Below are 14,732 nucleotides of genomic sequence, written 5' to 3'. Positions count from 1 at the left end.
CATTCTAGTGGTTAAAAATGTAACTATTTTTCTATACTGCCTAATGGTATAACAATTTTTGATACACCTGTGGTGTAGAAATGCTCACTGTAGCACCAGATGAATTCATTGAAGGGTGTAGCTTGTAAAATGGGGTCACTTGTGGGGGACAGCTGCTGTTATGGCACTTCAGGGGCTCTGCCAATGTAACATGGCACCCGCAAACTATTCCAACTAAATGTGAACTCAATTATGGCGCTCCTTCAATTCTTCACTTTGCTTTGTGCCAAAAGAAAAATGTTGCTTCATGGTGCCAGCTTTGTTGGCTGAGGCCCCGACCCTTCTGGTCACATGGGTATGACCTCAGCACAGGTCCTGCCAGTCAAAAATTAAATCGATTGTATAATACTTATGCTAATTTTACCAGGGGGAGGGGATAACTATTTATACCTCTCCCCTCCCCCAGCTACTATCTGATCCTCAGCTGGTGTCACTCAAGAAGCTGATGATTTTATAAATTTTACTTTCTTGGATTTCAAAACCTACATATCCGAGCTGACCACTACAGGTATGTATAGAATTAAGGCTGCTTTACACGCTGCAATATCGTGACCGATATCGCTAGCGTGCATCGGTTGTGCGACACGGGCAAATCGCTGCCCGTGGCGCACAACATCATGCGGACCCGTCACACTACTTACCTGCCTAGCGACGTCGCTGTGACCGGCGAACCGCCTCCTTTCTAAGGGGGCGGTTCGTTCAGCGTCACAGCAGCGTCACTGAACCGCCGCCCAATAGAAGCAGAGGGGCGGAGATGAGTGGGACGTAGCATCTCGCCCACCTCCTTCATTCTTCATTGCGGCCGGGACGCAGGTACGATGTGGTTCCTCGTTCCTGCGGTGTCACACATAGCGATGTGTGCTGCCGCAGGAACGAGGAACTACATCGCTAGCTGCAGTAGCAGTGATAATCGAGAATAGGGGGGCATGTCACCGATGAGCGATTTTTAACGTTTTTGCGACAATTCAAAATCGCACATAGGTGTCACACGGAACGACATCGCTAAAGTGGCCGGATGTTAGTCACAAATTCCGTGACCCCAACGAGAACGCTTGAGCGATGTCGCAGCGTGTAAAGCGGCCTTTAGTCTGATAGTGCCAGTATAGCACTGGCTTTAGGTTATATACGAAAATCCTGGTGATTGGTTCCCTTTAAATCAAAACTTAAGACAGGAAGACCCACAAACAAGCAACAATTGAAGGCAGCTGCATTAAAGGCCTGGCATATTATTGCAAAGGAGGAAACCCAACATTTAGTGACGTCCATGGCTTCCAGACTTCAGGCAGTCGTTGCCTGCAATGGAGTTTCTATGAAGAATTAAAAATAATCATTTTATTTATGGTAAAGTAAATTTGTCCAATTACTTTTGAGCCCCTGAAATGAGGAGGCTTTGTAGAAAAGCGGTTGCAATTCCTAAACGTTTCATAGGATATTTTTGTTTAACCCCTTTAATTAAACCTGAAAGTCTCTGCTTCGATTGCATCTCAGTTGTTTCATTTTAAATAAAAAATAGTGGAATGCAGACCTGAAATTAGAAAATCAGTCACTGTCCAAATATTTCTGGACCTAACTGTGTATGATTGTACGTACACTACTGTCTGTGCACATGGACGGACTCAGAGGGGAGGGAGCTCCAGTTATCTTTTGGAATACAGATATTCCTGGAATAGTTTCCAGGCACAATGAAACAGGTACTATTTGTGGTCACCTGGCCGCTCAAAAGATGGCTACCACAAACACCCTTGACGCTAGATACTTACTGTATTTTTCGGACTATAAGATGCACCGGACCATAAGACGCACCCTGGTTTTATAGGAAGAAAAAATTTTAAGCAAAAAATGTGGTCATGACACACTGTTATGGGGCGAGGATCTGCTGCTGACACTGTTATGGGGGTAATGTCCCCAAATTCTCTACTAAGGTATCCCCCAGGCTGGTAATGATCCTCCTGCCTTGTATATACAGTATATGTCCCTCATCCTGGTATAGCCCACATCCTGCTATATACCGTCATCCTGGCATATGGCCGCATCCTGCTATATACTGGCATATGGCCGCATCCTGCTATATCCCCTATCCTGGCATATGGCCCTATCCTGTTATATAACCCATCCTTGCATATGGCCCCATCCTGCTATATACCTCCATCCTGCTATATACCCCCATCCTGCTCATAATATACCCCCATCCTGCTCATAATATACCCCCATCCTGCTCATAATATACCCCCATCCTGCTCATAACATACCCCCATCCTGCTCATAATATACTCCCATCCTGCTCATAATATACCCCCTTCCTGATCAAATACCCCCATCTTGCTATATACCCCCATCCTGCTCATATACCCCCATCCTGCTCATATACCCCCATCCTGCTCATAATATACCCCCATCCTGCTCATAATATACCCCCATCCTGCTCATAATATACTCCCATCCTGCTCATAATATACTCCCATCCTGCTCATAATATACTCCCATCCTGCTCATAATATACTCCCATCCTGCTCATAATATACCCCCATCCTGCTCATATACCCCCATCTTGCTATATACCCCCATCCTGCTCATATACCCACATCCTGCTCATATACCCCCATCCTGCTCATAATATACCCTTATCCTGCTATACATCCCCATCCTGCTATACACCCCCATCCTGGTATACGGCCTGCATCCTGTGGCACATAAAAAAAAAAAAAGGTTCATACTCACCTTACCTCACTCCCTGCAGCACCGCTCCTCCTCCGTCTGTGTCAGCAGCAGCACCGCTTATGTGACGCCCTGGCCTATCAGGTCGTCACAGGATATTGTGCAATCTGCCCTCCTGCACAGTATCCACCCTCCTTGGTTACGGATCCTGGTCCTTTGGTGTTGCTAACAGCTTGGCCAATCAAAATCCTAGGAACACTTCCCACTTTAACCTACCAGACACACCATTGGGGGGCCTGAAGGGAATAGGGCCACCCACATGGGGGGTTGGTGAGGGGAAAGTGACAATTGAGCTTAGAGAGTTGAGCAGTGGAGAGTGAAAGGAGAGGAGGTGGAGTGGTGACTCTTGTGAGGAGAGGCCACGGAGGAGAGCTCCTGTGTACTAGGTGGCAGACGTTGGTCTCGGCCTGGTACGAGCTGGAACCCCGGTCGCAGGGGACAGTGTCAAGGGGCACGGACTGCCGAGGAGGGCGGCCGGCGGCCTTGAGCTATCACCGGGCAGGGGCCAGGGCACGACGGGGTACATGGACCCTAAGCCGGAAAGTAGCTTCACGCATTCCGGTAATTTACCCGACGGGGATGAAGACTTCAAGTGTCATCCCCAACCCGCTCCAAAATCGGGGTACTAGCGCACCGATAGGATAGGACTTTCCCAATACAGTCCAAAGAAATTCTACGCGTGAACCCTGAGAGCAAGCTCACTCCGGTAGCCATACAGGTGAGCGGGACCCGAAGAGTTTTATACCCACGGATCCAACAGAGACAGAGGTGCCAAGGACAGGGCCACAGGCTAACAGCAACACGAAGGGCACGGACCCAAGCGTGCTCCCTACAAGCTGCAGTGGTGCTCAGAATTCTGGTTTACAAGCTGTCGGTGTGGTTATTCCTGGACTGAGTGAGTACACTGAGATACCCCAGCGGCACCCATTCACCAACCATCCGACGGGCCCCGGGACACACACTCCCTACCCACCCAGGTGTTAAAACATCAGGCTGCCACACCATCGTCACCGGGCTCTCCAACCACAGTGGTGGTCCCTCACATTACCACGCACCGGGGGTGGCGTCACGAACTTTCCAAAAAAAACCTGTATATAGTCCCCTCCCTTCATCGAGTGGCCGCGCGACTCCCGACTCCTCACATTACTACGCACCGTGGGTGGCGTCACGAACTTTAAAAAAAAAACCTGTATATAGTCCCCCCCCCTTCATCGAGTGGCCGCGTGACCCCCGGGTCCGGAGACCCCTCGAGCCACCGCGGATCTGGATCCGAGCAGTAGTAGCCTGGCTGCTGGCACGGGGGCGGCACACCTTGAAAAACTTGGCGTCACAAACAGGATACGAGCAGGACCCACTTACCTGGGTGACGAGCGCCTTGATAGCCGAAGACCGCGAGTCAAGATTCTGTTTCCCGCCATGTTTTCATGCCAAAACCCCGTCTTCTCTGAGAAAGCGCGCGAAGATTAAGCCCCGCCCCTCGTCTTCCCAGTGAGACCAGAACCGGAAGTTCCCAGAGGGCCACGGTCAGCGAGAGAGTGCTGCGAAAAGTCCAAGGGGGCGGGCCAGAATATGTTACTAGCGGAAGTGGAGCAGGGACGCCAGGACTTTGTCACAACGTTCCTGGAAGACGCAGTGGCAAGATTGTGGAGCGAGACTAGTCCCCAGAGCGTGCTGTCCCTGGGACCGTGGCATGGATAGAGGAAGAAAGCAGCTGTGCCGGAGGATGCGGACGAAATTCCTCTTCATTCTGAACCACTGGAGGGAAGAGATGAGGAGCCTGGCGGTGGCGGTGCGAGCCCGTGAGATTGAAATCCCACGTGAAGAGAGGGTAACCCAGTTCCGGTAATTTACCTGACGCGGGTGAAGACTTCAAGTGTCATCCCCAACCCGCTCCAAAATCGGGGTACTAGCGCACCGATAGGATAGGACTTTCCCAATACAGTCCAAAGACATCCTACGCGTGAACCCTGAGCGCAAGCTCACTCTGGTAGCCATACGGGTGAGCGGGACCCGAAGAGTTTTATACCCACGGGTCCAACAGAGACAGAGGTGCCAAGGACAGGGCCACAGGCTAACAGCAACATCAAGCGTGCTCCCTACAAGCTGCAGTGGTGCTCAGAATTCTGGTTTACAAGCTGTCGGTGTGGTTATTCCTGGACTGAGTGAGTACACTGAGATACCCCAGCGGCACCCATTCACCAACCATCCGACGAGCACCGGGACACACACTCCCTACCCAGGCAGGTGTTAAAACAGGCTGCCACACCATCGTCACCGGGCTCTCCAACCACAGTGGTGGTCCCTCACATTATCACGCACCGTGGGTGGCGTCACGAACTTTCCAAAAAAAAACCCTGTATATAGTCCTTCCCCTTCAACGAGTGGCCGCGCGACTCCCGGGTCCGGAGACCCCTCGAGCCACTGCGGATCCGAGCAGCAGCAGCCCGGCTGCTGGCATGAGGGCGGCACACCTACCTGTGTGGAGCCGGCCACGCTCCCTGCAGCATCGCAATGTCCGCCTGTCTGTGCCGGCGGCGACTGCGTGTGGACACGTGCGCACAGCGATGACGTCATCGCTGTGCGCGCCGCTAGTCTCCACACAGCTGCCGCTGGCACAGATAGGAAGACATTGCGGTGCTGCAGGAATCGTGGCTGGTGAGTTATACTGATTCACTGCACCCTGCGCTGATGATGATGCGCGGGGGGCAGTGAATACAGCCGCAGATGATCACTCCAGGCTGTAGTTGCCAGGGGTGATCATGCGGGCAGGCTGTTTAATATGCGCGCATCCCCCGCCCACCTGTCAGCGCCGGCATCAGCGCTGAGAGATGATGGGCGTGCATATTAAATGAGCGGGTCCACATCGTCACGGCAGGCTGCTACAGCCTGATTGTGCCGCCGATGACCCGCTCCACCGCAGCACCCTCATTCCCCGCAGCCCTACATTCAGACTATAAGACGCACCCCCCACTTTCCCCCAGCATTTGGGGGGAAAAAAGTGTGTCTTATAGTCCAAAAAATATGGTAGTTTTCCATGTCCCAGGGTTCACTATGGATTCTCAGGTCTGAGTGGGAGCACCATTGGTGTATCATTAAGGTGCCAAGCTCATGGTCTCTTTTCTTGTGCAGTTTGTGTCTTTTTGTAATTTTCTCTATATTAGTTGGGGTTTGGTTCTTAATATATTTTAAATACAATTTATGTTATTAGGGGATATTTTATGTAAACTGCCTTTGGATGAACCCTCTAACTATCATTTTGGAGCAAGAACCACATCCCAGGGATTGCCTTGTCCTTCACCCTTTAATCCCTCCCTATACATGGGTCTGGACTTACACAGGCACCCCTAGGCTGGGGCCACAGAGTTAGCTGCCGTTTGGTGGTGCGAGATGGCAAGAAGAATATACAGGTAGCCGGGTCAGAACCAGAAGGGCAGAGAAAATATAAAATCAGAAGACTCAAGTGTAGTCACTAAACAGGACGGGGTCAGAACAGGAAGAAATACACAAGCCAGGAGCTTAGCACAGGGAACTGAACCAGAGGAGAACAAGGCTATATCTTGCATCTTCCCGTAATATGCTTTGAGCTTTAGTAGGGTGTGGTACTTTCCATTTGGTGGAAGCAGGGAATTGATTACGTCAGCTGGAGTGCACACACACTTTATTACCCAACACATAGTGCCCAGATTGTGCTCCAGGAGACACGCACATTGTAAATTTAGTGGGTTCTTTTCACTACAGCAATGCCAATTACATGGATGCTAAATGTGGTTTGGGCAAACAAGGGAAAAATTTGACTTTGGGAGAGCGGATTTTGCTGGATTGGTTTATGAAAGCCATATTGGTTTTCAAGAACCTCTGAGCCACTAATAATGTGGAAACCCTCTGTTTTCCTTTCACAGATTATGGACCTGAGTGGGGATTGTTTTTGAGGGAGGAGTAGAAATTTTTAATTTGTATAGTTTTCACCCAAATAATAATGTTTAGTGGCTTTTTCTACCAATATTTGGGATTCAGAATGAAACAGTTGAACACCACGCTCTACTGGTTCATCCTGTGGACTTGCTATTTCTACAGACATTTTACATAAAAATGTTAAAAATATAAATTTGAAGTATATCGTGTTCAGAAATAATAATTGGTTTTATTTTTAACAGATGATGGTGACAGGAGATCAGAGGGAGAACTGACCTCTTCAATTGTATCCTCTTCAAAGTCATCTGACATAGAAATTGAAGTGAATGCCATTACTCCAGATATCCCAACATCCCTTCACAGCAAAGATGTATCATCTGATCCTTTGAAACAGGTCCTATCTTCTGATTATTATTTATTATTAGTGATGGGTGAGAGTGCTTGCAACTGCTTGATACTTGAACAAGCATCGGGGTGCTCAGACACGCTCAATACTCAAAAGAGTATCCCTGGTGCTTCAGCACCATGCTCGAGTCCCCACACCAGCAATTAGATTGACTACTGGCATTACTGTGATTGGCCCTCCACATTGCATCATCAGGTGTATATAAGATCTGGTGATGCACCAGTCGGCTCACTCTACCCTGGAAACGATGTAAGGAGAGCTGCTGGAAATGGGATCGTACATTTGAATGATTATTGCCTTTCAGTTTTTGCTGTTGCAATATAAAAAAAACTATTCTCTTATTATACCATTTAGTGTAGAGCAAGCTGCTGGAGAAGGCCTAGTGTATTAGAGGCATCTAGGCAAGGATTATAGCTTTACAGTCCTTGATGCTGCAACATGAAAAATCTATTCTATTCTCTAATTATACTACTCTTAGCTGCATTTAGTGTAGGGCAAGCTGCTGGAGAAGGGATAGTGTATTAGATGATTATTGCCTTACAGTCCTTGCTGCTGCAACATGAAAAATCTATTCTAGTTTCTAATTATACTACTCTTAGCTTCATTTAGTGTAGGGCAAGCTGCTGGAGAAAGGCTAGTGTATTAGAGGCATCTAGGCAAGGATTATAGCCTTACAGTCCTTGCTGCTGCAATGTCAAAAATCTATTCTCTAATACCACTCTTAGCTGCATTTAGTGTATGGAGAGTTGCAGAAGAAAGGCTAGTTTAGCATTAGAGGCATCTAGGCAGGGGTTATTGCCTTACAGTGCTTGCTACTGCAGCGTAAAACTAAAAGTACTTTTCCGACCTACATCTGTCCTATTTTAGCCCCTATTAATACAGCTCTTAGCTGAAAACCTAATTAATACGCAAGGCATGTGGTAAGGGATGGGCAAGTGGACGTGCTGCTGATGGTGCATGCAGAGGCTATGGGCCAAGTGAAACTGTGCCTTCTGCAGGAGTACAACAAACACACTAATCTATGAGACCTATTTTCCTATCTCACTTTGTAGGGGGGCACAGGACACCACTGTTGAAGCCAGAACAGTGCAAACAGGTGGTGGGTTGGATGGCAGATAATGCTTCCTTCCAGTCTGTTTCCCAGACACGGTCCAGTATCACTAGCCAAGAGTCTGGACCACATAATCCTCACCCTGATCCTCCTTTCTCCAACCATGGCAAGTCTCAGGAGACAAGTGATCCTACACTGAGACACTTCGAGAAGCTATTTACATTTATTGTTTCTGGCTTCTCGCCCTGCACATTTCTAGAGGGACATAAGGAGGTCGTAGCACTGATGTCCAAATATTTGAGCAGCCTTAAGGGTACTTTACACGTTGCGACATCGCTAGTGATTGCTAGCGATGTCGAGCGCGATAGCTCCCGCCCCTGTCGCTCGTGCGACATTTGGTGATCGCTGCCGTGCGAACGTTATCGCTATGGCAGCGTCACACGCACATACCTGGTCTGCGACGTCGCTGTGATCGCCGAACAATCCCTCCCTCAAGGGGGAGGTTCGTTCGGCGTCATAGCGAAGTCACTATGGCGTCACTAAGCGGCCGCCCAATAGAAGCGGAGGGGCGGAGATGAGCGGGATGTAACATCCCGCCCACCTCCTTCCTTCCGCATTGCCGGTGGACGCAGGTAAGGAGATGTTCGTCGTTCCCGCGGTGTCACACATAGCAATGTGTGATGCCGCAGGAACGACAAACAACATTGTACCGGTGTCAGCAGCGATATTAAGGAAATGAACGACGTGTCAACGATCACCGTTTTGGAACGACTTTGCGATAGTTGATCGTCGCTCATTAGTGTTACACGCTGCGATGTAGCTACCGGCGCCGGATGTGCGTCACTAACGACGTAACCCCAATGATATATCGGTAGCGATGTCGCAGCGTATAAAGTACCCTTTAGTCAGAGGAAGAGGATGGTGGTGAAAAATGGCAATTACTGACTCAAGAGGTGGATGATAATGATGAGACACAGTTGCCAACAAGTGATGTTGTTAAATCAACAAGTCAGGAGGAAGACCAGAGTGCCGAAGTGGAAGACGAGCTGGTGGATGATGAAGTCACTGACCCAACCTGGGAAGGTGGCATGCAGAGCAAGGACAGCAGTGCAGAGGGGGAGTGATCCACTGCAATGCAACAGGCAGGAAGAGGCAGTAGGGTGGCCAGAGGGAGTAGGTGTTATACTGTTCACCATAGCACATACATGCGGCAAGTTCCCAGGCCAAGTGTTAGGTGTACCTGAGTCTGGCACTTTTTTAAAGAAAGAGTAGGGGCCCGACCACCTCCAGGATGCTCAGTCACACGCTATTAAACCACCCGACTAGGTGGGCCAAACGCCTGGGTCCACAATCTGTGTCTATGGGTGACACTAATGCCTCTTCTCCTCTGCTACATGCTTGCCAATCCCCTTGTCCAGGATATAGGCAGGAATGCCTTCCATCCTGCACCTGTTGTTACACATTCTCAAGTATCATCAGCAATCATGTCTAGTTCTTTGTCCCAGCGCAGCGTGCAGCTATCCCGTCCCTACCCCTGGCCTTGGAATGCAAGCTGAAAAATGCAGCCACCAACCCTCAGGCCCAAATATTAATCACATGCAGTTAGTGCTTAAGCTTTACTAGTGTAAAAGTCCCACTCTTTTTTAAATTGTAACAAAATTGTATTCTGAGGCCTTCCTCTACGTGTCTTCTAGTTTGTACTGCAATCCCTCTTTTAAATAAATATGGTGAGAGATGGCCCGACTATTAAGGCCATTTGCACACGTTGGATTTTTGCTCAGTTTTTTGCAGTTTTTGTTCATGAGTTTTATGCAAAGTAAAAGCTGATTTTTACAGGGTCAGAAAAAGCTATGAGAAATTACAAATTTGTTTTTCTCCAGACTGAAATGGAAAGCAGCTGCATTTTTGAAAGACGAATGCCAATTCTTTCAGCGTTTTTATAGCGTTTTTTTCTTTACATTGAAAACAACGAGAATGCAAAAAACTCTACATGTGAACATAGCCTAAGGGGTGGGGTGGAGGTGGCGTTTTCTTTTTTTTCTAATTTTCTCCCTTTTTTTTTTTTTTTTCTTTTCTAATTTTGCCTTATTTACCTGCCCTTATACAGGAAAGAATGTATCTTAAAAAAATGTTTCTGTAAAATCCATTTTATCTTTGATTTTGTATGTTTTATTGTCACTCTGTAAAAGCGGCGTAATACTCTGCCAACATTATTCCAAGCAGTGACCTGGGAGTCAGAGATGCGTACAGGCGTATTCCCCATGCTGTTTCCATTCCATTTGACAGCTGTTTCCATTAGTGATGGGCAAACCCAAACTGTAACTTTCGGGGTCTGTACTGAATACCTAGTATCCGTGTGCGAACTGCTTGTAACTGCTCAGATTCGGCCACCCAGATAATTAAAAAAAAAAGTAAAGGAAAAAGAAAGAAAATTAAATAAAGCAGGAGTCTTCTACTTATAGGCTCTCTCGCGTGGCTGTAACATGACTTCCAGGTCCGCTCATTAGCCTCGCACATATTCACTGCTTCCTCGTCCTGGCGTCTGTGATTGGTTGCAGTTAGAACGCGTCCCCACCCTATGTGATAGCGTGTGTGATTGGTTGGAATCACACATACTTTCTACTTACATATTGTGTAAAAATATATCCTCCCCTATTATGATACCCAACGTAGAGAATACAGCTACAGGCTGCAGCCCCCAGCCATGTGCTTATCTTGGCTGTGTGTCTGTGCTGTCCCTCCTCCCCCCAATTTTGATACTCAGCCATGAAAAAGCTGGGGGCTGGAATTCTCAGGCTGGGGACAACCGCTCCCCCGCTTAATACTTTTTTGTCTGGAAACATCAGGCTGCAATTTGAACATGCCCCCCCATCACGTGACAGAAATGACATCATACTTAGCAGCCTACCATCTACCACTATGAGAGGCAGAAAGTGAGGAAACCCGTCTGCTCTCAGTCCTTGGCCTCTTTCTTCACCCCGAACAGTATAATGTTCCCACAGTACCATCGTCATTCCACCCAGACAGTATAGTACCATACACCCAACTAATTAAGTAATAAACTTTAAAATTAAAAAATATCTAATAATATAAATTATACAAGATCATTTTTTTTTTATATTTACGTATATATTTTTATCTATGCGACACAAAAAGAATACATATACAGTACAGACCAAAAGTTTTAACACACCTTCTCATTCAAAAAGTTTTCTTTATTTCCATGACTCTGAAAATTGTAGATTCACATTGAAGGCATCAAAACTATGAATTAACATATGTGAATGAAATACCTAACAAAAAAGTGTGAAACAACTGAAAATATGTCTTATATTCTAGGTTCTTCAAAGTATCAACCTTTTGTTTTGATTACTGCTTTGCACAATCTTGGCATTCTCTTGATGAGCTTCAAGAGGTAGTCACCGGAAATGGTTTTCCAACAGTCTTGAAGGAGTTCCCAGAGATGCTTAGCACTTGTTGGCCCTTTTGCCTTCACTCTGCGGTCCAGCTCACCCCAAACCATCTCAATTGGATTCAGGTCTGGTGACTGTGGAGGCCAGGTCATCTAGCATAGCACCCAATCACTCTCCTTCTTAGTCAAATAGCCCTTACACAGTCTGGAGGTGTGTTTGGGGTCATTGTCCTGTTGAAAAATAAATGATGGTCCAACTAAACGCAAACCGGATGGAATAGCATGCCGCTGCAAGATGCTGTGGTAGCCATGCTGGTTCAGTATGCCTTCAATTTTGAATAAATCCCCAACAGTGTCACCAGCAAAGCACCACCACACCATCACACCTCCTCCTCCTCCATGCTTCACAGTGGGAACCAGGCATGTAGAGTTCATTCGTTCACCTTTTCTGTTTCGCACAAAGACATGGTGGTTGGATCCAAAGATCTCAAATTTGGACTCATCAGACCAAAGCACAGATTTCCACTGGTCTAATGTCCATTCCTTGTGTTCTTTAGCCCAAACAAGTCTCTTCTGCTTGTTGCCTGCCCTTAGCAGTGGTTTCCTAGCAGCTATTTTACCATGAAGGCCTGCTGCACAAAGTATCCTCTTAACAGTTGTTCTAGAGATAACTCTGTGTGGCATTGACCTGATCTCTAATCTGAGCTGCTGTTAATCTGCGATTTCTGAGGCTGGTGACTCGGATAAACTTATCCTCCGCAGCAGAAGTGACTCTTGGTCTTCCTTTCCTGGGGCGGTCCTCATGTGAGCCAGTTTCTTTGTAGCGTTTGATGATTTTTGCCACTGCACTTGGGGACACTTTCAAAGTTGTCCCAATTTTTCGGACTGACTGACCTTCATTTCTTAAAGTAATGATGGCCACTCGTTCTTCTTTACTTAGCTGCTTTTTTCTTGCCATAATACAAATTCTAACAGTCTATTCAGTAGGACTATCAGCTGTGTATCCAACAGACTTCTGCACAACACAACTGGTGGTCCCAACCACATTTATAAGGCAAGAAATGCCAATTATTAAACCTGACAGGGCACACCTGTGAAGTGAAAACCATTTCCGGTGACTACCTCTTGAAGTTCATCAAGAGAATGCCAAGAGTGTGCAAAGCAGTAATCAAAGCAAAAGGTGGCTCCTTTGAAGATCCTAGAATATAAGACATATTTTCAGTTGTTTCACACTTTTTTGTTAAGTATTTCATTCCACATGTGTTAATTCATAGTTTTGATGCCTTCAATGTGAATCTACAATTTTCAGAGTCATGAAAATAAAGAAAACTCTTTGAATGAAAAGGTGTGTCCAAACTTTTGGTCTGTACTGTATGTTTCCTCTTTTTATATTTTTACATGGAATTCTATATGATGTTACATCAGCTCTTGTTTTCCCATTCAGGTCCCTACAATATCGGATCCTCTCAGTGGAGATCTTCTATATAAGAGAATTTTCCTGGTTTACCCGTCAATGATGGATAGGGAGAATGACAAGATGGCGGAGAGGATATTACACCTCACCCTAGAGATCCTCTTCCGGCTTACTGGAGAGGTGAGAGATTCTGATGACGTCACATTACATCATTCTTATCTATGGGAATAACAGATGGACAGAACTGGAGAGGTGAGGACTCTGGAAATGTCTGTAGTGAGATTTATTACTGTGTCTCTCCATAACCAGGATTACACAGTAGTGAAGAAGACCTCTAGTGAGCGCTGTCAGGCCCCTGTGTCTGAGGGATGGGGAAGACCCCTGAGCCCAATCACAGGGCCTCCACCTCACCCCCCGATACATGAGGACATCAATGACCAGAAGATCCTAGAGCTCATCTACAAGATGATTGAGCTGCTGACTGGAGAGGTGACACTGCTGGGAATGCTGGGACATTATACAGTAACGCTATGAAGGGATCGGGGGTGACGGTATCATTGTATGTGTCAGGTTCCTATAAGGTGTCAGGACGTCACCGTCTATTTCTCCATGGAGGAGTGGGAGTATTTAGAAGGACACAAAGATCTGTACAAGGACGTCATGATGGATGTTCCCCAGCCCCTCACATCACCAGGTAATAGACAGGACTAAATACACGGACTATAATTATCTGTATGTAAGGAATGAATTCAGTGCCTGTATGTGTCTCCTCCAGTTCTATCCAGTAAGAGGACAACACCAGAGAGATGTCCCCGTCCTCTTCTGCCACAGGACTGTAAACAAGAAGATCCCGATGTTCCCCAGGATCATCAGGTAGATGGAGAGAAATCTCCCTATGATGTGTAGACGGCTGTGAAGGTCTTGTGCTCAGTCTTGTGTTATCCTCCAGTATTATATGTTTTATACTTGTGTAATGAGAGCGGTGGAGATGGCAGGATTAGAGCTGATCATAGATGGGACTTCTCCATCTGTCTGTGACTTTTACTATATTTGTTTCAGGCTGAAGATCTGATCCTTATTAATACAGCAGGGACATATGTGACAAGTGATGAGCAGTGTAAAGAGGAGATTCCTACATATGGCTACCCAGGTGAGTAGTGACCACTAAATGCAGAGAAGTCACAGATTCTTCTCAGTCACCGGCTGTGGCTGCTTTATCGGTGGAGTAGTCCAGCCATAGACCCCAACATTCTCTTCCACTTGGAACTGTTCATATTACTTTGGACACTTTAAAGCCCTTCCTCTATAGAGCTTACAGCCTAGAATTAGGAGATGCTGACCCTTACCTGCCCAGATCTGTAATCTACAAAGCCAAATGACAGCGTACGTAGAATGTGCTGACAGGTTAGAAAATCACTTGAAGTAAAATATTTTGTACGTCCTCTAAAAAGGTGGAGGGTAATGATACTGTTGCCTTCCTAGAATCCTGGTATCATGGAGGTCCTGCTATAAGTAGAGTGTTATAGGCTGTGTTACTCATGCACTACAGTAATCGAGGGCTACAGTGTATGAGACCAGCAAACAGCATGAAAAATATTAATGTCCCACAGTGGGAATAAGTAAAACAGTGTTAAGTGACATCTATAAAAAAGTTTAAAAAAAACAAAACACTAAAAAAGCGCACACAATGCATGAAAAGCCGTTTTGCCACAAAAATGCAGCTTTTTCTATCGCTTCATTGGGGGACATAGGCGACTGTGGGTATATGCTGCTGCCACTAAGA

At 46.7% G+C, this 14,732-nt stretch overlaps 1 protein-coding gene across 2 annotated transcripts in view; it reads left to right on the top strand.

The window, feature by feature from the left end:
• Positions 1-14,732, top strand: part of LOC142312222 (uncharacterized) — a 51,104-nt gene that overhangs the window by 12,557 nt on the left and 23,815 nt on the right. The window contains exons 1-3 of one of the 2 annotated variants that reach the window (XM_075351131.1): positions 13,419-13,643; positions 13,725-13,822; positions 14,009-14,099. The exons of the other annotated variant lie outside the window; for it this stretch is intronic. Coding sequence (XP_075207246.1) covers positions 13,511-13,643; positions 13,725-13,822; positions 14,009-14,099 — 322 coding nt within the window. The 5' untranslated portion in view covers positions 13,419-13,510. Of the gene's footprint in view, positions 1-13,418; positions 13,644-13,724; positions 13,823-14,008; positions 14,100-14,732 lie in introns of those variants that run through there. 2 annotated transcript variants of the gene reach the window in all.

This window comes from Anomaloglossus baeobatrachus, chromosome 5 (genome assembly GCF_048569485.1).
Source record: "Anomaloglossus baeobatrachus isolate aAnoBae1 chromosome 5, aAnoBae1.hap1, whole genome shotgun sequence".
NCBI classification, from domain to species: Eukaryota; Metazoa; Chordata; class Amphibia; order Anura; family Aromobatidae; genus Anomaloglossus; species Anomaloglossus baeobatrachus.
Note: the sequence above shows the minus strand (reverse complement) of the source record. Positions and strands in the feature narration are given on the sequence as shown.